At 38.3% G+C, this 26796-nt stretch overlaps 1 protein-coding gene across 1 annotated transcript in view; it reads right to left on the bottom strand.

Annotated features, from left to right (window-relative positions):
* LOC133837043 (serine-rich adhesin for platelets) overlaps positions 1-26796 on the bottom strand; it is a 77089-nt gene that overhangs the window by 43351 nt on the left and 6942 nt on the right. Inside the window, 1 exon segment of the mRNA XM_062267694.1 lies at positions 195-584. Coding sequence (XP_062123678.1) covers positions 195-584 — 390 coding nt within the window.

The raw sequence follows: 26796 nt of genomic DNA on the forward strand, positions 1-26796 counted from the left end.
ACACATCTACAAATGCACAAACACCAGGCAATAATTAGTATTAGTTAGTTAGTTGTGTGCGTGTGGACAATGAGAAACAGACATAGTTGAAAGAGAATGTGCGATAGTGACAGACAATGACAGTGACAGAGAGAGATATAGAGATAGTCAGAGTGATAGTGATAGAGAGAAGAGAGAGAGAGAGAGAGACTTACAGTTGCTTGTGACACACCACGCACACCCAGTCCAATGCGTGATGGACTCGACAGGCTTTACACACGCGCAGTTTGCACACGCGGCAGGGGGCGCCGCGATTGGTGATGCGGCCCAGTTCGGTGGTGCAACGAGCGCAGTGGCGACTCGAGTCGTTGTGTAGATTATTGTGGTTTTTGTGTTCGAGCTGTTGTTGTTGTTGTTCTTGTTTCTGTTGTTGTTGTTGGAGTATTTGTTGTTGTTGTTGTTGCTGTTGCATTGTATGCTGTTTTGATTGTAGTAGTTGTTGTTCTGGTTGTTGTTGTTGTGTGGCATCGTCTAGCTGTTGCTGCGCTCCAGCTCCACCAACGACGACCTTACGCCGCAGCGCATACAATTCCGCACGTAAGAGCCTGTTATTATCGTTATCGTTGTTGTTGTTGTTGTTTTGTTTTTAATGGTGTCGATGTCGTTGATGTTGTTCATGTATTTTTGTAGTTGTTGTTGTTGTTATGGGGATGGTTGTTGGGTTTGTTTTCGGTTTTTTGGAGGACGTATGAATAATATTTTTCATTTCAAAATTGTTAGTTAAAGGATTCCAAAAAAGAGAGAGAGAGAGAGCGACACGTTACACAAAGAATAAAGGGTTAAACAACATTATTGTGTGTATGTGTGTGTGATAGCGAGCGAGATAGCAATAGCAAATAGGTATAAGCATGTTAGGTGTGTATAATGCGTAGGTGTGTGAGTGTGTGTGTGTGAGTGTGCGTTTGAGTGTGAGTGTGTTAGCATAAAGACAACAGCACAAAAGTGGTTATTGATGAAAAGAGACAAAGAAAATAAGAATACACAAATTGTTGTTATTAGTCGATTTTGTTTATTAGCAAAAAATTTTGGTTAATTAATTTTGGGTTTTTGAAATAAGATGCGCGCATTAATGATTTATTTGTTATTTATGCAAAAATTATTGTTTTTGTTTTGATCATCATTTTTGATCGCAATGATTTATTTGTGTGCAAGGTTAGTAAGCCAAAAATAAGAAAGATAAAGAGAGACCAAATGCTTAATTTATATTTAGTTTTAATGCGCGTTTAAGTGTAGCATGACGAGCTGAATAATCAAATGAATTGCTAATGCTTTGAACTCTACATGACTGTCTTCAGTGTAGCATGATTGAAAGGGACCTCAGAATGCAATGACTTTTTTTACTTCATTTCCAAAATAAGCATTAAATACTTTATTTACTACTACCAACTTAATGTTCTAACACTGCCCGATATGCAATAAAAACAACTACAATACTTGAACACATTTTTAAAGTTTACTTAAATTACCGCAACAACTTTCAAAGTGCAACCAGCAAAAACTACTTTTGCTGACAACCTGCTGCACTCCCTCAAATGTAATTAAAACAAAGATTAATCCACTGCTGCAGTGGCACTTTAAGCTGCTGTCAATTTACGCCAAAAATCCAGTTAAAAAGGCAACAGGCCAAAACTTAAATTTGTATTAACTTAACAGCAGAGCCATAAAACAAGCAGTCAAACACAGAGACACAGCACAACAGAAAAACACACACACACACACATAGAGAGAAAGTGAGAGTGATGTGGTAGATTTATAAGGCATGTATCAGTGAAAGAGTCACGCAGCACGCATAAAAAAGTCAAACAGGATTTTCAGTTGTTGCTGTGCGAATTATGCAAGGACAACAGCAACCAGCAACGAGCAACATATACAGCAGTTTTTAATTATATTTTTATCTGCATTTGCGCGTATGTTGCGCGTGTATTTTATTAGTGCCACAATATCAACACACACAAAAACGATACGAGTGTGTGTGCTAGGAAACGAGGCTGTCAAATGCGACCCACGAAACAACCTCAAAAACAATTCCCCCGTGTTGCTGAGTGAGTGAGTGGCAAGTAGACGTATGTGTGGCATGTGTGTTGCATGCTTCTAGGCGCTGTGGAGTTTGGGGTCAGCCACAACGCACACACACACCTGACACACACATTTAGAATAGTTGTAGTTGTAGTCGAGTCATGACTGCATGAGTTTAACCACAACTTCAGCATTCTGTGGTGCTTTTGGCATGTTTTATTGGACTGGATAACGTGTGGGACTCAAGGCATAGAGAGAGGCCTACGTCATGCCACATGCCACACAGCTGCTGCCTGGTGCCTGCCATGTTGCTTGACTACTTATTTAAGTGCCATTGTTGCGGAGCAGTACAATGAATTAATATCATAATAACTCATTAAGGCCCAGAAACAACCTCAAACTGACCACCTAAAAAGTGCTAAACTAAATGGCCATAAATTTTGCCGTTGACGAGGTCAAAAACTAGCTTGACAGCAGCTTATGGACTTTTCATACAAATTTGCCACGCTTTTCCCGAAAGTTTTTCATTAAAAAAATCCTCAAACTCTTTTTGGGGGGCAGGCCTAAATAAATAGATGAACGCATGTTTTTGATTGTGAGCGTACAACAGAACACAGCACGGGTCATGTAAATAAGCCTACTAATTAAGCTGATGTTAATCAGCTGCTCGACTCGCTTTCCCCCTTCACTCACTCTTCTCGCACCTGAGCCACACAGCCACAACAGCAACAATAAGATGGGCAAATCTGTGTTGGGCCAAAAACCAGAAAATTTCGTTGCCCTCTTCTGCTCTTTGATGTTTTTGCCAGCTGGCGGCTTAGTTTTCAGGCTTAGTTCAACTTCAATTTCAACGTGCTTCTTATTCTTAAAGCATCAAATGTTTCACATTTTATTCAACGCATTCAGTGCTTTATGCGGCGTTTGCTTTAAATGTTATTTACACAAAAAAATAAAATCTTTTTATACATTTCATATGCCACAACGACAACTTCTAAGCTGTATTTGAGAGCTGCAAGCAGCAGGACTTCAATTCTAATCCTGCGCTTTTCTGTATTCAGTTGACCAACAACAGTTAAGAATGTGAAAATGGGAGAATAAAAGTAGAGCTGTGGAAATATTGAAGTCAGCACGTAATGGTGTGATTTTAATAAAATTTAATATAAAATGTTCTACCTAAGTTTGAATTTATATACATAATATTATGTTTCGTTTAAATTCTTTTAATTTTGACGATGCCAAAGACTTAATCTACTTGTAGAGTATCTGCTATTCATACATTTTTAATAAATTTCAAAGTAATTTAGAGCTTAAGCTGTCTTAGGTCAGATTAAGAATAAAAGTGCTCTCTCAATATAACGCTTAAAAGCAGGCTCTCATTTTTTAACAGCTAACAATAAGTACACTGCAAAGAAGACGCTAAATTTGCTGTATATTCAAGAAAAAACAAATTTTAATTTTCTTCGCTTCCTTAGATCATCTGCAATTCGTTGAATCCCTAACAAATTTTGCAGTTTTACCTTGTAACAGATAATTTAAAGCTTAAGTAGCAGTACTTTCAGTTTTGCCACCGTTCTTGCTTAGAATTTATTTGTGAAAAATGGCATTTTTTTGTTTTACTGTTTCACAGTTTTCTTTTCTTTGCTGAGTTCTAAATGTTGGCCACCAGAGAAAAGTGTCGTGGTAATAAAGTCTAGGGAAGAATGGCCATAATGCCAAGGCGATGTCGCCAGCTGGTCGTCCATTAGATTTATGATTTTAATGATGCCTCCGCTGGGGTGTTGAAGTATAACAGAGCTGGGCCAAACGGAATATAAATAATTACCATGCTAAATATGATTTGTTGTTGTTGATGTCGGAGGGGAGATGACAGGAGATGCTACCCAAAAACCTTCCGGAAGCTGTGGCAAGAACAGTTCACCGGTTTGGCCATTGTTTTGAAAAGTGAGAGAGAGATGCTTAACTAAAAAGGGATAATTTTGGTTTATGGGGTTTTTGCTGTCGCAACAAACTTTTTTGTTGGCCAGTGTGTGCATTGGTTTTCGGTTTGTTTTGCATTTCCGTTACAAATGAAAAACTTTTGTTGCCAAACACCGCGGGGAAATTTCCATGCTAATATTATCGTGCTGTTATGGCTTTAACATTAAAGTTGGCTGACCGAATGACTAACTGACTGACAGCCTGACAAATTGTGTGTGTATAGTTTTGTACGGCGGATATGGAGCGCATTTTAATTATGCACCACTTCGGAGTTAAACACGTTGTGTGGTCGGCATTGCGAGCACTTCAAATACACATAAAAAAAAAAGAAAAAACAAAAACGTATACTCGCTATTATTAGTATTAATTAATTTAAAATGTGCACGCGATCCTTTGAGGTGCGTTGCATGTTTACACAGTTAACAAAAACACATACTTTTTGTGCAATATTTTAAACGGCATTTTCCCCCCATCACGTTGAATGCTTTTCCGTGTTGATTTCGTATCCCAAAAATCGAGTTTAAATCAAATTAAATATGAATTTTGTGTTCAGCCTAAATCAACATTTACGCCTCTCGTTTTTCCCCCGAGCAGCGCTTTTGTTTGGCCACAATCAAGTTTCGATTTGACAATGATAACCAGAGCGTGAGTGAGAGAGAAACAGAAGAAGGGTGACGGGCGGCTGATGAGGGTTCCATTGGGGATTGCATGGACATTTGCATAATTACGATAGGACCATTTGGTGGTCCTGCGGCGCATATGCAAAATTTCACATGCCACGACGCTTACTGAGAGAAAATTAATGGTTGTGGCATTTACTTTATGCTGTCCTGAAACTATTAGCTTAGCTTATGGCTCATAAGGCGTTGTCCTTTGTAAGCTTACACATGGCCATCTGCACATTGGCAAATGGCCACAGCTATACAGCTATGGCTATAGCTTTGCTTGATAATAAGCTTGTGGGGGCGCAAGGCTTGAGAGAGCTTAGCATTATGTTAATAATAAATATTAATGCGAAGCAGACGCACAATACACAAAGTTATAAGCGAAATGATTTTCATATTTTAACTGGCTCTTGTTTTTTTTTCTCGTGTTTTTTTGTTATTGAATTCATTAATAACGCACATGGCGTATGCGTAATATGCATGAGCTGAAATCACGCATACGCCAGGTGTGTCCAAGTCAACTGCATTTCAATTTAACAGCATAATTGAACTGCGACCCACACAGAAACAACACAAATCCACCAACTGCTGCATAATTTAAGCGTTAATTTGTAAAATTTGTAAATTTATTCGCTGGCGCATAAAACAAAAATTGACTCTCAACGGGCGAGCATAAATTTATATTCAACAAGAGAGGGAGAAAGAGAATGTTGGTCAGTGCGCATTTGCACGCCGTTTCACGTGCCGTTTCAGTCGAAAGTGGGCAATAAAAAAACACGGATGATAAAGCGCGGTCGCAGCCAAACAATGCCAAAAGACACAATGTGGCACAACAAGCGGCACAATTGCTGCCGCTGCTGCTGCCTGTTTGTCTGCCACAAGGTCGTCAGAAACTCAAGTAACATTTGTGACAGCTACCAAAAACGATTGCAAAATGGCAACTAGAAAATTGTGTCATTTGTTGCGTTGGCAACAAACAACACGAAAAAAAAGAAAAATAAAGAGACACCTGATGTTACAGATAATTTATGAGGCCAAACACAAAATCTTCATCGCTAGCCTAGTCCAAAGCGAAAAGCTCTAAGAAAATTGCTGAGCATTTACGAGCATTACTTAATAAATGTTGACGCTTCCTGGAGACATGGACCAGGCTAAGTAAATTGAATAAGTCTGAGCGCAAGAGCGCAACCGAGAAAAAAGCGTGTAGAAAAACTTTGTGTTAAGGGCTTATAAGGGTTGCCATTTATTTCGCTGGTGTTTTGGGGCTACTTTTGTTGTTGTTATGTCTTCTTCTTCTTGTTTTTTTTTACAGCGCTTAGTTAAACCATTCGTGCGTTAAATTATAGCCCAAAAGTCTGGGTCAGCGAGACTTAAACTGAGACTGAGATTTTCCTTAGCGCCCAAATCAAACAAATCGTCAATTTGTACTTTCATTTACTTTACTTTACTGTGCGCTCAACGGTAAACAACAAGAGCACAAGAAAACGAGGGTTTTAGTAAGTGGGAAACGCAAAAAGCTTCGTTTTTCTGTTTTTCAGCGGAAATTGTTTGGCAGCCATTTTAAGCATCAGCTAAATAACAGTTAATCGACATTGCACTGCTTGTCAGCATTGTCATTGCCGCCGCAATTGTTGTTGTTGTTGCCATTGTTGTTGCCGTTTTGTTGTGATTCAGTTGTTAGCCATTGTTTTGTTGAGTCAATTCAACAGTTTGTCTGTCTGTTTCTGTTTCACTGCTTGTTTATTTTCGTCTGACTTTGCGCGCCCTTTTTCGCAAAAATAATAATAATAAACGTTGCCGTTGTTGCCACTTGTTTTTCTTTTGATTTGAATGCCTTAATTGGCCAAGCGTTTACAGTTGACTTTAAGTTGTTTGGAAAGCGCCAATTGGCACTTGACCAACATTTGGCAAAAGCAGGAAAATTCAATCATAAAAATAATACAAAAAATGTACAGATCCAAAGGTGGTCAGTCTGACATCTTCAGCGACTGGCTTATAAGCATTCATACATATGTGTTGACAGCCACATAATTGGGCTCTCAAAATGAGGCCATCAATCACAAAATGGTTTAGTTACCGGCCCCTCACTGGCAATTAATCATGATTGTCACCGCCCATAGAAAATTGCTGTATTTCAATTTGATTGAAATATCAATTTTTGTGTTTTCCGTTTTTCATTTGGTTGCATGCAGCTGTAGCAAAAGTATTAGATGTAGTTGCTGTAGCAAGTCTATTAAATCAGCAGCCCCCCCAATGGAAATTACTGTATTTTATTATATGCCTTCGGGTGTTGGGCTTTTCCGGCTTGACATTTTGGAGTTGGGGGTGCGCATGTACGTATGTGTATGTGTGTGTGTGAGAAAAGCACATGTTACTAGCCATATTTTGTTATTAATATTTCATAAATCCCACATGCAAACTAAAACAAAATCAATACCAGGTGAGCAACGCACTCACACGCACAACAACGACAACGAATGTCACTCTGAATATTTAAAAGGAAAAATGTCCCAGCAGCGTTTCTCTACGATATACATATACATCGCATATACACACAGCTTGGACAACGATACCTCAGGCTAGAAACAACAGAAGAAGAAGCAAAGCGGCAAATGAAACAAAAAACTAAAGTTCAAGTTGAAAATTTGTTCACTTTTGGCAAACAAAATATCTCAGCCCTCGGGGTCGACACTTTAACGTTGTCGTCTCTCTATAATAGAGATACAACATATATGTATATCGAGTATACGACGTGTATCTCGCCATCTCGCTCTCTGTGTGTTAATATTCAAATCGAAAGCACTGAAAATCAAATGACCAAAGGGCAGAGACCAGAAAAGGACTCCACATCTCCGAACATCGTCGAAGTAGTCTAAGGGAAGCTGCAAAGTGAAGTGTCATTGGGATGAAAGTCACGTAACGTTGCCTTTTGGCATACAGAGCGAAACAACCCATTGACACAGACGCCCAAAAGCAAAAAAAAAGCAAAAAACAGAAAAGTTATGGAAACATTTAAAGGGCTTAGCCAAAATGCCGTTGACTTTACCGATGCCATCTTCTAACGCATAAAGCACAAGTCAAACACTCAAAAAAGAAAAAAAGAAAACTGACTGAAAGTAAAAGAAAATAAAATTACAAAACACTCAGTTCGCATAGTTACGTTTTGTTCGCCATTTTTCCAGCTGAGAGCGTTGGAAAATGTTTGAAAAATTATAAATTAATGCATGGCGTGTGCAAAAATCGCCAAGGCGTGGCTTTAAATGCTTGACTGATTGAAAAGAGTGGGTACAAAAGGTGCCAAAAAAATGAAAAAATGAAAAGAGAGCGAAAAATACTTGTACTTAAAAGTAGCAACTTTAGAGCTGACTCGTGCTGACCTCCGGGCCACAAATCAAACAACGTTCACGCATGCGAACGTGTGTGTGTGTGTTTGTGAGTGTATGTGTGTTTGTTTCCTTCTCTCTTTGGTACCTCGTCTTTGCCAATCAATCTGTAGCTGTAAAGTGTTGTCGCCCACACAACGATGCCAGCAACAACAACAATTTGTACGTGCGTAAATTGGCGGCCTGCCAAAAAGGTTGTTGACTTATGGCCGGCACTGTCGCGCGCCGAACAACCATAAGCGACTGGCTGACTGACTGACCACTCAGCATACAAACAAATTTTACTCGTTTTTTATTTATTTTTATGCTTTTTTTCCTTTTTGGGCAGTCCAGCAAGTGCCGTTGCTTGGCCCATAGTTAAACCATTCCCGTTTGCCACTTCCTCTGGCAAAAAGCGTGACAATGTTCAATTACAGCTGCACTTCAGAATTTTAAGTAATTGAAGTCGGCGGCCGCACACGCTAACTGGCTAACTGACCAACTCACAAACTTATTTTACTGACGGATTGGATGGAGAGAGACGAATGGAGAGACGGACCACAGCAATCCATTCAATTATGTAATGTCCAGACGACGATTTATGACGCAGTCTACTTTCAGCAATTGCGCGCACATTTTCACGCTTTTCACGCTAACCCACCCAAACTGTCAAATAACCAAATTGAAATTCGTCGTTTCGATAAGGCTTCCAGCTACAGCTACACTTTTGTCCAATTTGTAACAAAAATACAAGAAGACCGTGACGTTTTGACTGGCATTAATAGATTAATCAGACGCGCGGTCTTTGTGCGGGCTGATTGAAAACTTTTTTGAAGACCTTTGACATATAAATAATTTGTGTGAATTACTTTTCTTCATACTAGTTTTTAAATAGAGCATTTCTGTTCAATTTAGGTAATAAAATATTAAAAATGTTTGATAAACAGGATTTTATTTATCTCTGCAGTTGTTTCATTTCAAGAAATTTTTGTTTTATATAATGAAATAACTATTAATAAATTCAAGAATGGCATAAACTAACATAAAACTAATAGAACACATTTTTGTGGTGTCCTTTAAAGTGCTTGACTTTAAAGTGCTTGAAAATATAGATAATGTAGTAACTGACTTTTTTAATTAAACAGCTCTGTTCAATTTAATTAAATAAATAAAATAAATGTTTGTTGATTGATCACCTTTAATATTCCAGTTTGATATTCAAATATATAAATATATTTTCATTCATAAAATTAACTATTTATAAATTCTTAGAATGACATAGACTAGCATTTATTGACAAATAAGAAAGCAGTTTTTGTGGTCACTGATTTTAAACATTTAAGAGCATTTAAGCTTGGTTTTTTTTTCCCAAAGTGAACATTTATTTTAATTAATTTGAATATAAATTGCAAATCTGCTTTTAAAAATGCATTAAATATGCATTAAAATATGTCAGTAGTTGAGCCCAACCCATTGGAATATTTAAATAGTCTTAAAACTTTCCATCAATTTATGACAATTAAAAAATAATTGAAATAAATATTAAAAAATAATTGAAATAAATATTAAAAAAATTGATTGGCTCAAACAGAACTATTTTAATAATCTCATTTAAATGCCAGCCAATTGTTGGGCTTTCAATCGCGGCTATTACACAAAAACCTACATCAATCAGTCGCCGCTTATCTGGGCAACAATTTGCTACAAATATGCGATAAAGAGAGCTTAGCAAACTATGAGCTTAATCTCCACTAATGTCAGAGCCAAAATAAAGTTCATGCCAACTGTGTGTGTGCCCCGCTGACAAATGGCCAATGACATTTGCCCAAAATCAATAGATTAATCTCTTGATAACAACGTTTGACACTAAGCTTTCATGTAAAAAGCTCGCAACGCAATTCAAGCACATTAATCTCACTCACAGCAAAAAGCTGAATGCTAAACTATCCATTCCGTGATGGGAAATCTTTCTGCTATGATTTATATACTCCAGCTTTGCTTTCCCAATCAACTAATGTCAGGCTGGAAGAAGAGCACGTAATTGAATTGCAACTGAGCTGAGGAAAAGATCAATGTTTATTGGAGCAGCTTAAAGCTATACATAGAGAGAGACGACATGACAACAAGAATAAAATTGACGTATTGCAGGCTGCAAAAGAACGACGGCAAAAATTGTGATGTGTGATGCGGAATTCAAGTTTTTTTTCAAGTTGTGTGTGGGTGGGCCAGCTGTTGGTTGTTTGCGGCGGCTGTTGGTTGTTGCTGCGGCACAACCATATATTGACATTTGCTGTTAATTCAGCACACATGTGCCACACTTCGTTGTGGCAATCAGCAGCGACAGCAGCAACGAACTAGAGCTAGAGCCAAAGCTAGAGGAGAGAGAGATAGACTTGCTGCCATATTCGTTTTATGTCTCCAGTTTGGCTGGCCATAAAATTTATAGCAAAAAACTTAATTCAATTTCAGCCATGTGTCAATCAACAGCTGCATTTAAGTGGAAAATTATGTGCAGCCGACCGCAGTCCCTACTTCTCCACTCCTTACTGTTTGGTATCTCTCCCTCCCCTTCACCGGCTGCACAACAATGTTTGGTCTAAGTGTCGGTTTATGCAATATTTTGTAAACTTTTATTACACGACCGAAATTAATTTTTCATATTTTAAACAGTAAATGTGCTGTCAGAAGCACACACACAAAAAAATAAAGTGTAATTACAATAATCGTGAATAATTAAAATTGAACGTATGTAACTTTTGCGTTGTAGTAGGTCAGTGCTGTGCAGCTTTAATGATTGGCATGCCAAGCTGAAAGCAATGCTCGTCTCAATGCAATCATCTCTGGGGGCTGTGCTATCAACTTCTAACGGTCTCCAAGTACGCTTGGCTGCCTGCCACACAGGCATCAGAAGAGGCACAACAGGCACAATCAACTTGCAACTGTCGGCTTATGTGGTTAGTTGCAAAAACAAGAGACCGCCTCCGCCCCCTGTGCAGAGATGAGTGTACTCGTATTCATACTTCTATTCGTGCTCGTAACAGTGCTTTTATTTCATTTTTTTTTTGTTTTGTACCGTTTTGCCAGCACTTTAAAAACTTGCGGCCATGCCATTAAAAATTGATGCTGCAGGGCAAAAAGAATACGTAAGAGAGTAGACCACAATCATGCATATATGTAGGTATATATGGTAAACACCCACCCACACGCACACACACTCGCATTCAGTCACTCGAATATAATGGAAAGTGTAACCATTTTGAATGCCAAAACGCTGTTTAGCAGCATCTCTTTGCAAACAATGACAACGGAGAAAGCGGGCAATTTGTCAAAACCACAAGAAAATCCCTGGCAATCATCGTCAATTTGCATTTTCTGTGTGTGTGTGTCACACAAATACACACATACACACACGCACACACACAGCGACACACGCGTCGTATGACGAATGTGCGTGCGATTGGCTTGACATTACGCATACGCCCCCTTAGCCCTTCGCTCAGTGCGTTGAAGGGCTTTTTTTTTGACGAAACAGTGGCAGGCCGGTAATTGGAAAATCATCCATTACCAGCGGCTAATGGAAATCGAGTGAAACTGTTGCTAAATTCGATTAAGCATGTAAGCTCTTTGATATCGACCAAAAATGTTTATATACATACATATACAACGGACTGCGATTTGAAGTTTCTTTTGCCGTCGCTTCGAGCTATGTAGAAATCTTTAGGTCTAAGTTCGCTCGCACACACACAAGCCTAATTATGTAATTCAATTTGGTCTGACTCTCATTATTTATAAGCGCAATTTAATTAAATCCAAATGCTGCCAACAAGAACGAGCGAACGAACGAGGCAAACAAACACAGCTGTGACAGGCAGTCAGCCAGGACAACGACTCGAACGTGATGCGTCTGCGTATTGTATTTCACATTTTATACTAGCTATGAAGTTTAAAAACTATTTATAGCTGCTGCTGTGAACTTGCCCCCGTCTGACTTTTTGGTTATAAATATAAATAAAAAACTTACACTGCAACTTGCACCTTGCACTTTGCACTTTGCACTTTGACCTCCACTTGGTTTTTGTTTCCTTGTCACTTGCAGTTAAAACTTTTTCATGTCTGCCCAAGTTGCTTTTGCCTGCGGCTGCCAAAGTGTATCAATTCTGATGATATTTTTATGTATATATTATATACTGATTGATATTCCATTTTATCGAGTCTAATGGGAAATGCAATCTGTGTGTTGCACTTTGCAAGCAAAGTAGTTGTATATTTGTTTAGAAATAATCGAAGTATGATGAAGTTTATTAAAAATTCACAATGTGCTTTAGGGAATCAAATGCGGAAAACGTGAAAATATAAAATACTATATACAGTTGTTTGATGACCTTTGCGAAGGCAACTGCTTAAAGCTTTACATATAAAATTGTGAAGAAAAAAGTTAAGAAAGCCGCAGTCCAGTATGCTTGACTATAAAATACCCGCTACCCATTTTCAAATAATGCAAAACAATACTGTACTACTATTAAAACATACCGAATTAATATACTTGAAAATACTAAAATATACCGAAGTCTACATTTGGTATATCGATATATTAAGACAGTTAAAATATATCTTACAATAAAATGTATTGCAGATAGTGCCGAATTAATATACCGAAAATACCAAAATATAATATATTAAAAGCTATATTTGGTATATCGATATATTAATGCACTTAAAATATACCATAGAGTAAAACATATTCCATATTGCCGACCAAAGCAACGGGTATACAAATAAACAAGTTAATTATCTCGATATCAGCTGCTTGTCGCACTTTTTATTTCTTTCCGTTTTTTTTTTTTTTGTTTGCTACTAAACACAACTTAAATGTTAAATGCTTTGCCAGCTTGTAATGAATGACTGTAAACGTAGTTGCTGCTGAGTTCAATTATTTAACCAAGTGACGATGACTTGGAGAATGTTTAATGCTAAGCTGCCGTGGCAAGTAAGTAGCTGGGATATTATAACAATTAATGAAATCAACGAGGGTTTTCTTGTAGAGTTCCCAATGCGTTTTCTGCTGTCTCATCTGTCTGCCAACAAACTTTCCTTCACGCTATCTCTGCTATGTGTGTGTGTACACAATGTTTAACAAAATGTGCAATAATGAGTATCATGTAATGCTATGTGTAGTTGTGCGACACGCTGGCAGCTGCAACAAAAATGTTTGCAGCGAAATAACAAAATGAAATGGAAAACAACAATAACAAAGTGAATGCAACTCTGACCACAAATTAACATTTTGTTTCTTTTTTTTTTGGTTTTGTGTACAACTATTGTAGCTTGACATGCGTTGACACTTTTGGGAAATTGCGTACAATTTTCAATGCAGCAAAGCTGAAAAAAAACACAAAAATGTTGCGTGCAATTATGTGCAACAAAAAGGAGAACAACTGACAGTTATAAAATGGAAAGGTTATATCAACCGCAGACCAAACAACAACAGCGACTAGCATTATAAGTGATGTGGTTACTCCTCTGCTTCGCAGCTACTGTGTCTTGGACATTGACTGATGGTCAAGCGAGAGAGTAAGAGAGTGAGAAGCCTGTGTGCTGCAGACACAAAAGGCGAAGACGTCGATGATAATGATGATGATGACAGGGCAGCTCTTGAAAACGTTTAGCAATCAGATAACTAAATATATAATTGACGTCTAAAGCAAACTATAAATTTGATGCTATCAAAGCAGCAAAGCAGCAAAGAAAAAATCTATCTAAAATTGTAGTGCAATTTCCTCAAAGTGAGTGAGTGGAATAGTCATTTCCTATCAATGGTTATGCACGAATAATTCTTGCTCGGCAATCAATCATTTAAATCGTTTTGCCGCAGTCACTGAGAGTGTGCTAGAATTTATTGCCCAGCAATTCAACAAGTCGCACACATGCCACAAGCAGCCGTAGCATCGATCGACATTCCACAGCCACAGAGAAGCCACATTTGGCCCAAAAGTGGGGAAGGCAAGCTTTAAAAGCCCTCTGCGAAGACATTGTCACAGAGTGAAGTCCATCAGCAGCTCTTTAAAAATGCTAATCTAGAGTCGACAACGTTGCACGTTGCACGTTGCACGCTCCATGTGCCATGTGGCAGGCAACGACTTGTTTTTTGACCCTGTTTTTTCGGTCCTGCCCAGCTGACTTGACTTTTACTTGAACAGGAGCGGAGAGACAGCAGAAGTGACAGCCAAAAAACCGGTTGCAACAGCAGCTGGAAAATGTGTTTATAATCATATTGTTTGGCTCTTTGGAAGTTTAAGTGCAGCAAGGAGTGTGTGCGTGTGTCTGTTTGCCAACTTTTACTTTCAACAAATTTGCGAGCTTCTTGCCTGCTTGTCTTCTCTTTTTTGTTACTGCGTACTCATTAGTCTCTCGTCGTCCCTTGATAATTTTATAATATCTCAACAGACAGAGAAAGAGAGCAAAACCCGCATACGCACTTGGACCCGAAAAAAAAAAAGAATTTAAGAATGTTTCTCTGTCTTTTGTGCGGCCAGCTTCTTTTGCATTTGTGGCAACTATGCTTTTGATGGGCTTGTTGCTGAACTTTCTCTGCACATAACTTTGTCTAGAGCAAGTTTTGTTGCTTTTTTTTTTTGGGCGGCTAAGGCTTTTGGCCAACTTTATTGTTTCAACTTCTTGGAGCGCCCCAAAAGTGGCCTCAACTACATACTACACAAAAGTTTGCCTCTTGAGAAATAGAGACATACAGTAAGCTGATGAAGTTGTTGCACCTTTCGCCAGGTGTGCTTCAGTGTATGTGTGTGTGTGCGACTTATAAATATAAGATTTTGCCATGGCACGAAGTGTGCTCGATTGCAAATGAAGCTACCAACTTGAGTGATTGGGCTAATTTTACATCTGCTCTGGACAGAAACTGAACAACTGAACTCAACTCAACTGAACAGAGCAACAATTGCATTTGCACACACACACCAACACACACACACGCAGAGAGACAGAGAAAACGTGTCTCAGCAATCATTGGGGCATCAAACCAAGCCCCAACTAAGCCAAGTCAATGGAACCTTAGTGCAGGCCCCAAAAAGGGCAACAACAAGCAAGCAACAAGCAACGGCATTGACAGCGTCGAAAGACAAAGCAATAAAAGGCACGAGAAGTGGGTTGTTGTTGTTTGTGTGTGGAAAAACGCATGGGAAATGGACTGAGGAAATGCCTTGTCCGCATATGCTTGACACGGAAAATGCAATGACGTTGAATACTAATGCCCAAAGCCCAAAGCCCAAAGACGTAGAAAGGAAATAAATGTTAATAATATCACAAGAGAGGGAGAGCAAAAAACCAAAAAAAAAAACAAAACTTTACTTACTTTCTTGGCCAGCTGAGTGGCTTTTAGCTTGACCAACAAAACTCAAGATTAGCCTACACACAATCGAACTCACATTCACTCACTTACACACTCACACGCTCTCAGTGGCACTCACATTCAGTATGCATAAGCCATATAAAGTCAGGCTACCAATGCTCAGCCGCAAGTCAATTCAAGTTAATTTTTAGTGCCTCATTTTCTGACTGAGAGGCATTGTTTGTTGCTGTTTTTTTTTTTGTGGGGGCGCCGCGTGAAAATTGCGTGCAATTATCGAAAGATGAAATCAGACGCCAACAGACGAAACACTCAACGGGGCCAAAAGCCAACTATTAACTACTACCAACAACAACTGCATATGGCCAACAACAACAACTGTATTGCTACCGTGCATATTACTTGACTCTTCAAGCTTCTCTCTCTCTCTCTCTCTCTCTTTGGTTGCAGTTGTTATTGTTTGCGTTTGTTGACGTCGGGCAGCTTGAAAGAGCAAGCAAACCAGTTTGGTAATAGCTATAAATAAAATTAAGTTTGCTAGCAAAGAGTGTAACATGATGACTATCGAAATACGCTTCACAAAAGCGCTGACAGAACTGTCTAAGAATGCAATCGGATTTCAATTCGTTTCAATCCGTAGTTAGTGTAGTTTGTGTATTTGAGCTGCATGTTTATGACTTGAGAGTCGGCAAATTGGTCTTTAATTATTATGCATTCGTATCGAATTGATATTCAACTAAGGCTACATATCGTTTATTTCTTTTTTTTTACTTTTGCTGCTGTCGTCGTGCTCGACAAATATTAAACGTTGACAATCTAAAAGTCCAAAAGACAAACAATAAATTGAATCGTACGCCATCACGCACAAACAACAAAAAGACAACAACAAAAAACAAACATTAATAACACACACAATAACAACTTTGTTATATGAAGTTTTAGTTCGAAATCTGTTACAATTTTTCTTGTCTTGCGGCAAAGTAATAAGAAATGAGCAACAACAACAGCAAAAACATATCGGACACAATCCAAACAATATTCGCAAAAATTCTCAAAGCGGTTCCAGCTACGTTTCCGTTGACCGCCTTCTGAATCATCGTTTTGCCCAATCTACCTCAAAATGATTTTTCTCTAGCCGCGTTTTTATTTGCTGTCCAAAAACAAAAACAAAAAAAAAAAACAAAATAAAAGTCAACTTCTGATTAAAATCAGCCTCGTTTTCTCGCCGAGTTTGTTTACAGATTTTTTCCGTCACATTCTCAGCGTTGAGTTTCCCAACGCTTTTGGCCATTGAATTTGTCAGCCAAAAACAACAACAAGAACACAATATAACAACATAAAAAAAAGGCCAAAAAGCGTTTCCATCTAATGACGGTCTATTGACAGCATCCAGCAACCAAGTTTGGGGCCCAGGTTTTTGTTTGCTTGCCGCTCAATTGCGATTTTTAATACGATTTGACCAATTTTGGGTCCGCTTTTGTTTTTGTTGTCTAACGCAGCGCGTTAATTTGTCTATAATTACAGCTGCATGTGTACGAGATAATTACACGATCAAACAGATTTCAGATACGGATATAGGCGATAGATAACTACTGATAAAATTAATGAAATGCCGCCGCTTTTGTTCTTCTATCAGCTAATAGAAAGTTTTAAGCGCTCTCAATTTGTTATTCTTCATTGTAAACGATTTTTTATTGTGTGCAACCTTTTAACAAGGTGGCAAACAAATGACTTTGAAATCTAGTTAGAAATTGAAAGTCACGAGCTCTGAATTAGACAATTAATTGAAAAAGCGAAAAGGAGTAAAAGTATTTGAATATTTGATTTGGTTTGCACTCTGGTATATCTTGTTCTCAATGGTATATTTTGAATGTAATAGTATATCAATTTACTAAATACAGCCTTCGGTATATTTCAGTATTTTTCTGTATATCGATTCGGTATGTTTTAAAACTATATATAATATTTAAAGTAATAGTATATCGATATACCAAAACTAGCGTTCGGTATATTTCGGTAGTTACTCAGTATATTAATTTCTACTACTATAAGAATAATAATGCACTGTTTTTCTTTTTATTAAAATTGCATACTCGGGCATACTCGTCTATTCTTAATATCCAAACTTAGAATAGTAATAATTTTATAATAGAAAAATCTTTAGAAGAAGTGCGGAACAATTATTTCTTCATTCAAGTAGTTTTTAACAATGATTTAATAGCGGAAATAAACAGTAAACAAAATTGGGGAAATTGAAGATAATTCGCTATAAATCATAAGTTATATGTTGTTCAAAATTTATGATAATTTGTGGATGCTTATCAAAAAAGGAAATCCGTTTTAAAGCGTTGTTTTACACCACTTTCGACACGAATTTTTAATTTAATAACGCCATCAATGTATCTAAAATTTTTAACAAATTTATGCGCATTGAAATAGTGTATTAATTTTTGTATTTTTTGTTTAGATAAAGCCAAAGTTTCACTTTTATTATTAAATTGTGCAGAATTAAATTTGTAAGCAAGTAACTAAAGCTTGATATTTTTTTCTTGCTAATAATCGTTTTATAATTTCCTAATTAATCAAAACAGATGTTGACTGTGCACATTTTATGAAACTAATGAGCAATACTCGCAAATGCAGCTAACGTTTTGTAATCTGCATTAAAGCCACTTCCTTTTTTTGTACGATTTTCACAGATTATAGCTAATGCAATCTAATCGTTGGAAAGCCCAGAAGAGGCGGAGGAGAAGTCAAAATTGATGGCCCACCCACCAGTTAAGACAAGTGTGAAGACAAGTTGCTGAGTTGAGACGTGCTCATCATTATCATTAACACTTCCTACACTGTCCATCACTAATGTCGTTTAACGCTCACGACAACTTCATTAGTGTGTGTTGGACTTTTGCTTTATTACCTTTCACACTCGCTCACTGCGATTCTGCTTGCCCTCTGTTGGGGCTTTCATCAGCTCATCGTATCTCATCGCAGCTCATCACATCTCGTGTCATCTAAGTCGAGAGTGACTTTTTGATGTCTGTCTCGTTAAACTACAGTTAACCTAATTTGCATTTGGCTTGATTAGAGTTTTTGCAGACCATCTTTATCACTGGCCACACATCTGGCCAAAATGCCCAGTCAGCCAGTCAGCCAGCCAGGTTCATCTCCATTTCCATTTCCATCATTGGAGAAGTATCTTTAACCAATGCGGCAGATTTATTTCGTATCTTTTTGTTGTAGTGTCGCACAGCTGCTTTCTTTTGTTTTATTAAAATGCAAATAAAGCGCAAAAACAGCAACAGAAAGAGAAAAAATATTAAACTCAATAACTGTCACTATTCTATGCATTAATTAGAATACATTACGCATACGCACATTTGGCCGGACGGGCAGCTGAATCCGTATTTACTTAACGGAAATAGCAAAAACGACAGCAAAAAATAACTCTGAACTCTGGTGAAATGCTAATGATAAATGTGCAAGTCAAGCGAACAATAACAACAACAACAACAACATGGCAATTGGGAGGGAGTTGGGTGTAGTTGTGACCCGGAGGCGTGGTCCATTTGCTCACGTCCATGCTCTGCCTGGAGAATATTGTACGTATGTATTTATGAATGATTAATGTACTCTGCGTCCAATCAAAAAAGTTAGTTTTTTTTAAAGCAACCTGGAACTTCTACTGTGGCTTATGAATACATATTTCCAACAAAGTCTGACGACGACGACGTGCTGGCCAGTGATCCCAAATAAAAATAAAATCAAATAGACTGCGACTTATCTAAGTGCTTATATGAGCAAGTCATGACATAATGGCCAAATATTTGGATCTTGTGTCCATAAATATGTAGACAACAAAACAGTTTGTGCATCTGATAAGCTAAAGGTTCAGTCTTATCGCTACCAACAACCAGCAACCAGCGTATGCCGGCTATTAATTTGAAAGCCAAAAGTGGAAAAGTTGTGAACTGATGACACTTGTCTAAAGTGCCAGCATAAAGATTATTTCCAGAAGCGTTTAACAATGACAATTAGAATTAGTTGCTGGTTGAACATGAAGTTGTTGCTTTTAAGTGAGTGGAATGAATGAGTTGAAGTGCAATTTAATTTGTGTGACTCACTAAGAAAATTATTGTGAAAAACCAAAGCAATTAATTTTTTATAGCTTCAAGCTACAGCTTTTAAGTTTCTATTTCTGCATCATTGGGTTTTAGATTAATTTAATTTTAGATTAATTCTTAAGTGATAATTGAAGTTTGATTTAATGTTTGTAAATCGTTTTTTGTAAGCAATCTAAAACTATTAATTGCTATCGATAAGCAGAATTATTTTACTGCTGTTTCTATTTCACGTCATTGGTTTTGCAATTAATTTAATTCAATTTCAATTTTGAAGTGAATTACATTGAAAGAAGCACTGTCTCTTTGCCTTGGCTAGAGTCAAGGTTTCTAGAGTTGTGAGTGCTAATTAAATTTGAGCCACAGCAATCACTACTTAACATATGTTATGTATGTATCTATACCACTTTGAACTACTTATTTCTGCAGCTAGCATTGACAACAATTGTGCGAAAGCGAAACATATCTACAAGTATTTCACACCTACAACATACGTTGTAAAGCTGCTACAAATGTTGTTGTTGTTGTTGTTTTGTTGTTGACGCAGCGCTCCATTAGTCATTGAAAATGCTGCGCCCAATACGCGTACCTGGGAAAAACAAAATCGAGTAACAATCTTCTCAATTGGCAAACTGCAAATTCACTCAATTTGATGGCACAAACTAAGAGTATCAAAAGCTGTCGTTCGTTGCATATGGCTAACGACTGCAATTTGGCACTGACAATGAAAGGTTTTTGTTTTTCGATAAATTTTTGGTTTTTTTTTGCGCAGGCACAACAAGACTAACAAAACATATTTCAAGACGTGCGACGATGTGCGGCATAAGAATTAAGCTGAACTTATGGCATGCCAAGTTCGACAAGAAAAAGCAAACACAGACGAGCGTTAAAAGCAAATCGAGACAACAACAATAACAACAACGACCACAAGCCCAATCTCAATCCCAAAGTAAATGTATATTGTTGTGTATGCGTTGCGTGATGTGTGCATATGAACTGACTTTATTGAATATCTATGTATAAGTAATTGGTGATTACAGAGTTGCCAGATTATTATTAGTATAATAATGTACGATAGTATTATTGTTAGTGAGGAGAGATTTTAAAGTTTTTAATTTCAGTATATATAACACATCTCCTCCCTAAATTAAGAGCGATTGTTAGTTTTTGATTTTCTAAAATCTTTTGGCTGGAATCGGTTAACTCCTTGGCGAACTCGTGTGCTTTGGCGGACTGGTATTCCCGATGGACGTCGTGCTGGTTGAACTTCCTTGGTCTGTTGGGTTACGGTTGCTGGTGTATCCGGGGCTTGTTTCTGAGCGGATGATGAGTTTAGCGGTTCATCTTGGTATTGAGACTCTGGACTTTTAGTAGGGATGTCAGGTACAAACCAGAAGTCGGTTGATTTGTCATCGTCGTTATCATTTGAGGATCTTGATTTGAGCTGATTATAATGGCGTTTAACATAGCCACTTTTGGTGCGAACTATGTACATCATTTTCCCGACTGTACGATCAATTATTCCTTCAATCCACTTTTCTCCCCTTGAAAGTTTCGAGTGAAGACCGGCTGATTAACTCTGTATTTGGTGTCTTCATGTTTGTGTTGCACAGGCTTCTCAAATATTTGGCTCAATAATGTTCGAACTGGTCGACCGTGTATTAATTCCGCAGGGTTTTTCCTTGGGCATTTGGTGTAACCCTGTAGGATGCGAGGTATTTGGTCACTGCTTCTCGAACTGTCAAACCATCAGATAAATTTTTCTTTACAGAAAATTTGAAAGTCTGTACAAAACGCTCTGCCAATCCGTTGGATGCGGGATGAAACGGTGCTGTAGTAATGTGCTGTATTCCATTTTGTTTGCAAAATACTGCGAAGGCGTCAGCAGTAAATTGTGGTCCATTGTCACTCACTATTGTTTTTGGATATCCCTCAATTGCGAAGATTGAGGATAGTGCTGCAATCGTGTGGACGGTTGTAGTAGACGGCATTTGAACAGCAAATGGAAATTGTGAGAAAGCGTCTACGCAAATTAGCCACATGGCGTCGAATATTGGTCCCGCGAAGTCAATGTGAATACGTTCCCAAGCTGTTGATGCTTCCGGCCAACTGTGATATTCTCTCGGCGGTGCTGGATTGTTGCATTTGCAAATGGTGCAAGAATTGACAAGATTTTTGATGTCTTGGTCAATGGTAGGCCACCAAACATGTTGCCTGGATAGCTGCTTCATACGAACAATGCCCCAATGTCCTTCATGCAGGAGCTGCAGAATATGGGCGCGAAGATCGGCTGGTATAATTACACGACTGGCATCTGTGTGTAAGCAAAGTAGTTGTCGGTTAGTAGTGATTGCAAACCTACGATTAAAATATGGCAACAAATCGTTTTGACTCGGTTGAAGTTTTTCTGGCCAGCCTTTAGTGACGAATTGTAGGACTTGTTTGAGAACTTTGTCGTTGCTTAAGTGTTTGTGAATTGTGTCAGCATTAATGGGCGGTGACGATTCAAGAACTGTGTTGCAGGCTTCCTCTTCTTTGTCGAAGTCTGAGTCCATACCTACTGGAAGGCGTGAAAGAGCATCGGCGTTGCCATGTGCTGCTGTTGCACGATATTGAATCTCAAAGGTGTATGCCATAAGAATGATAGCCCAACGTTGTAACCTATTTGATGTCATCGAAGGAAGATGCTTGCCTGGATTGAAAATAGTTACAAGTGGCTTGTGATCTGTTATCAACGTAAATTTTCTTCCATATAAATATTGGTGAAATCGTTTTACTCCAAAGATTATAGAAAGTCCTTCCTTTTCGATTTGGCTGTATTTCACCTGGTGTTTGTCTAAAGTTTTTGAAGCGAAAGCTATTGGTCTTTCTGTGCCGTTATGCTGACGATGGGAAAGCACTACTCCAATACCAAACGATGATGCATCAGTTGCAAGTATTAGCGGTAAATTTTCGTCGAAATGGGCTAGTTGCGTTGCATTGATAATGTGCGACTTTAAATCCGTAAATGCTTTATGCTGCTGAGGTCCAAACGTGTAATCTACATTTTTTCTGCGAAGTTGGTTCATGGGAGCAGCCAATTGCGAATAATTTGGAATAAAGTTGCAATAGTAATTTACTTTACCCATAAATGCTTCCAATTGCTGCAGATTCTCAGGAGGTTTCAGTAGTTTAACCGCTTCTAGGCCTGAGCTGTCTGGAAGAATTCCATGTGCGCTAATTCTCCGTCCCAAATATTCAATTTCATCTTCGAAAAGAAGCATTTCGCGATTTTGCATCTAATTCCATTTTCCTGAAGGATTGCTAGAACTTGGTCTATTCTCTTTAAATGTTCTTCACTGGTCGGCGCTGAGATGATGATGTCATCCAGATAATTTCCACAACCTTCTATCCCCTTTAGAAGTTGCTCTAAATATCTTTGAAAGATTGCTGGTGCGCTGGCTATCCCGTATGGAAGACGCTGATATTGGAAAAGCCCCAGCGGTGTGTTCACGACCATGATTTTCTTGGATTCCTCATCCAGTTCCATTTGTAGATAAGCATCCTTGAGATCTATTTTGCTAAATTGCTTACCATGACGGATGATATGAAATAGAGATTCCTTTGTAGGCAACGGATACTGTTCCACATCGATTTGTGCGTTTACTGCTTGCTTAAAGTCGCCACAAATCCGAATTGCTCCACCTGGTTTTGGTGCTAGAACAATTGGGGATGCCCAATTGCTGAACTTGACTGGTTTCCATATTCCGGCTTGTGTGAGCCTGTCTGCTTCTGCCTTGAATTGCTCAATTTGTGCGAAAGGAATTTGGCGGCTTTTGTAAAATTTTGGCGTTGCTGACGATTTTAGGACTATGCTGGCTTTGAAGTCTTTGATAGCTCCCATTGCTGACTCAAATACGTCTTTATATTTTTTGCAGATGTCACTCACTTCGTTACTGCGCACTTCATTAATGTTCGACACTGGCATTATATCAAACCCGAATGTTTTGAATAAATCCATTCCGAAAAGATTGGTCGAATGTTCCACATTTGCCACAATTATGATTATTTCTTTTTCATTTTGCCACACTTCGCGACAGTGTGCAGCTCTCCGAGTAATGGAATTGGTGTATGTCCAAACGCATGTAACACTCGCGAGCACTTGTGCAATACTGGTTTGTTTAAAAGCGCATATGTATTTGAATTAATTACAGAAGCTGTTGCTCCTGAGTCCATTTGAAATGAAATCACTTGTTTAAGTATTTCAAGATCAATGACTTTTTGTTCATTTCACTTTTACTACGCCTGTAATACTGTTCACTGCTTCTATTGCTTCTATTTCGTTTGTTTCGCTTTTGTTTTGTTTTGGCCTTGGAATCTATTTCGCAACTGTGTTTTGTCTTGCTTTGACATACAGACGACAGCTATATGTCCTTTTCTACCGCACTTATGGCATTCAGCATCGCGAAACTTGCACTTCTCTCTTTTGTGAGAATGTCCACAACCCGAGCACGATTTTAATGCGTTTTTGTTTGAGCTGGTAACTCTCGAGTTCTTTGAATACGCGTTTACTGCATTAAGTGGAATATTTTTTTCAACATTTTCTTTCAGCGTTGCTACGGTTTTGTCGTTGTCTCATAGGTTTCTGCAACTATGAGCACATCTTCCAGAGTTGGCTGTGACTTCTGAAGAGCAGATGCACGAACTGCATCGTATGGAGTATGTACTATGATCTGATCTCGTATCATTTCATCTACATATTTTGACAAACAACCTTCCGATTTACATACAAACTGACATTCACGAGCGATCCCGCGTAAATCGGCTACCCACTCTCTATGTGTTTGTGAATGTTGCATTCCTCTTTTAAAGAATTCGTACCGAGCTGCCACAATGTGTCGTTTCGTTGTGAAATGATCTGTGAGCTTGTCTGTGAGTTGTTTGTATGTATATGTGTTCAAATTGTTAGTGCCGAACAGATTTTTTATGAGTTCAAATATTGTTACACCACACCACGAAAGAAAATAAGCTTTTTGTTTATGATATTTGGAGCTGCGTTCTTTTCTAATATTTCTTGCATCCAATTGCGTTGCTGCTGCAATATCGCTGTTGTAAATTCTTGCTGTTGAGCAAGAATTGCTTGTATTAAATTTTCATCTGCCGGCATCTTGATGAATATCAACGACTACGCGACACGATTCACTTTTATTTTATTTTTCTTCGAATTTTTCTCCTCGTCGCCAATAATGTTGTGTATGCGTTGCGTGATGTGTGCATATGAACTGACTTTATTGAATATCTATGTATAAGTAATTGGTGATTACAGAGTTGCCAGATTATTATTAGTATAATAATGTACGATAGTATTATTGTTAGTGAGGAGAGATTTTAAAGTTTTTAATTTCAGTATATATAACATATATATGTATACTTGGTACCTATGCATATGTATCTACATGCGAGTCAACTCGTATGTTATATGTATAATAAAAACAAGAGGTATTCGAATTCAGATACACAACGCAAAGAAATGAATGCGACGAAGAGAGGTTCTCCAAAGGAGGAGGAGCTGGAGTGGAGTGGGTGCATTCGGTGAATGCGTGAGCTGTGTGTGTAATGCGCTTTTAACGAGCCAACGAACAGATACAGATACAGATACATTCAGTAGATAGCAAGATACAACAGCGCAGATACAGATGCAAAAGGTTGTTCTTGTTGTCCCAGCCAATGTCGCGCCTTTGTTTGCAACTGGAAATTACCACTCTACTTTCCCCCCTTTCCCCTTTCCCACTTCCTCCCTCCCATGCCTTTTGCACCTTAATTAAATTTACAGCAGAACCGTTAAAATAACCCGGCAGCGAAATTCTTTATCCATACTCCCGTTGCAGTTAAATAGTATATATTTTATTTGCCAAAGTATGTGTGTGGCAAATAAGGTGGAAACTATTATAATTGCGCAATTGTGCACGTAAAGCAAATGGCATGCGTTCTTGCCTCTTCTTCATTTTACCTTTTTGTTGTTGAGATACTTTCGTATCTGGCGGCTCACGGCTCTCTCGGCTGGCGGCAGTTAAAAGTTGAGTATGTGTTTTTGGCTTTTCCCAAAAATTCGCTAAGCGTTTTTATTTGCTTTCGTTGTGGATTTAGAACTTTAGTATTATTATTTTTACTTTTTTTTTGTGGCAACTTTTCTGCATAAACTTTTATCTTTTGTTTTGCACAATGAAATTCTTTCGTTCTTTTATGTCGTTTTGTTTGTTGGCTCTTTATAAATTTCCAATTCGTTTTGTTTGTGTTCGTTGCTTAGAGGTTAATATCGCGTCGTTTGCATGTCTTAGATTACGCGGCGCGTCTTCGCATCGCATTTGTTCTGTGTGTGTGGTATCTGTCAGATACACTTTTTTCTTTTTGATTTTGCTGAGGTGTCTTCGCTCGTACCTTTAATATCAATCGAAACGAGCGTATAATATCAACAACTGAAATTCTATATATACAGAGACAGATACACAGGTAGAAATGATACACAAAAAAAATCTCAAACCGGCAATCTCATCTCTCTCACACACACACACACGTTCACACTCCGACACTTAAAGATATAAGAGCGAGACAGCGTCGACAGCGTAGCGACGTCCGCTTAACTCGAGACGCGTTCGTTGACTGAGCTCTGAGTCAATCGCCGAGATTTAACGGCGCCACTCGATTGAAACAACGCTCGATTGAAAGCAACAGGTTGAACGTCAACCAAGAGAGGGAGAGAACGTAACGATCGGTCTCTCTCTCTCCGCTCTGCACTCTCTCACTTTGCTTTGTGTGTTGTCTGTGGTCTGACTTCGCTTTGACTTCGCTCAGCTGAGCTGCTTGCTACCTGTTACCTGAGGCGCCCTTCTCACATTATCATTAAACAGAACGCGAACGATGAACGCGACGTCGCCCGGTTTGCTATCATTTTAATTATGCACTCATGAGAAAGTCGAGTCGCATCGCATTGTTGTAAATACACTTTGCCACTGCGCCTGTTGCTTCAGTCCCTGCTGCCTGCTGCTTCTTCTTGTCGTCTTTGAGTCTAAGGTTCTTTTCGCGTGAAAAGCAAAAAATGATGTTTCCCAAAGTGAATTATTTTTCACATTTTTCAATACACTACAGAGTTCTTTAGGTATTTCTACGGAATGAGTGTTTTGACCACAATGGATAGTTTTAAATAAAAATCATGGCATTAAGTCACATGTTAATAACAATAAATGCTGATATATAAAAAGTATATATCGTGAAAAAATACA

The sequence above is a fragment of the Drosophila sulfurigaster genome, chromosome 2R (genome assembly GCF_023558435.1).
Source record: "Drosophila sulfurigaster albostrigata strain 15112-1811.04 chromosome 2R, ASM2355843v2, whole genome shotgun sequence".
Taxonomy (NCBI): Eukaryota; Metazoa; Arthropoda; class Insecta; order Diptera; family Drosophilidae; genus Drosophila; species Drosophila sulfurigaster.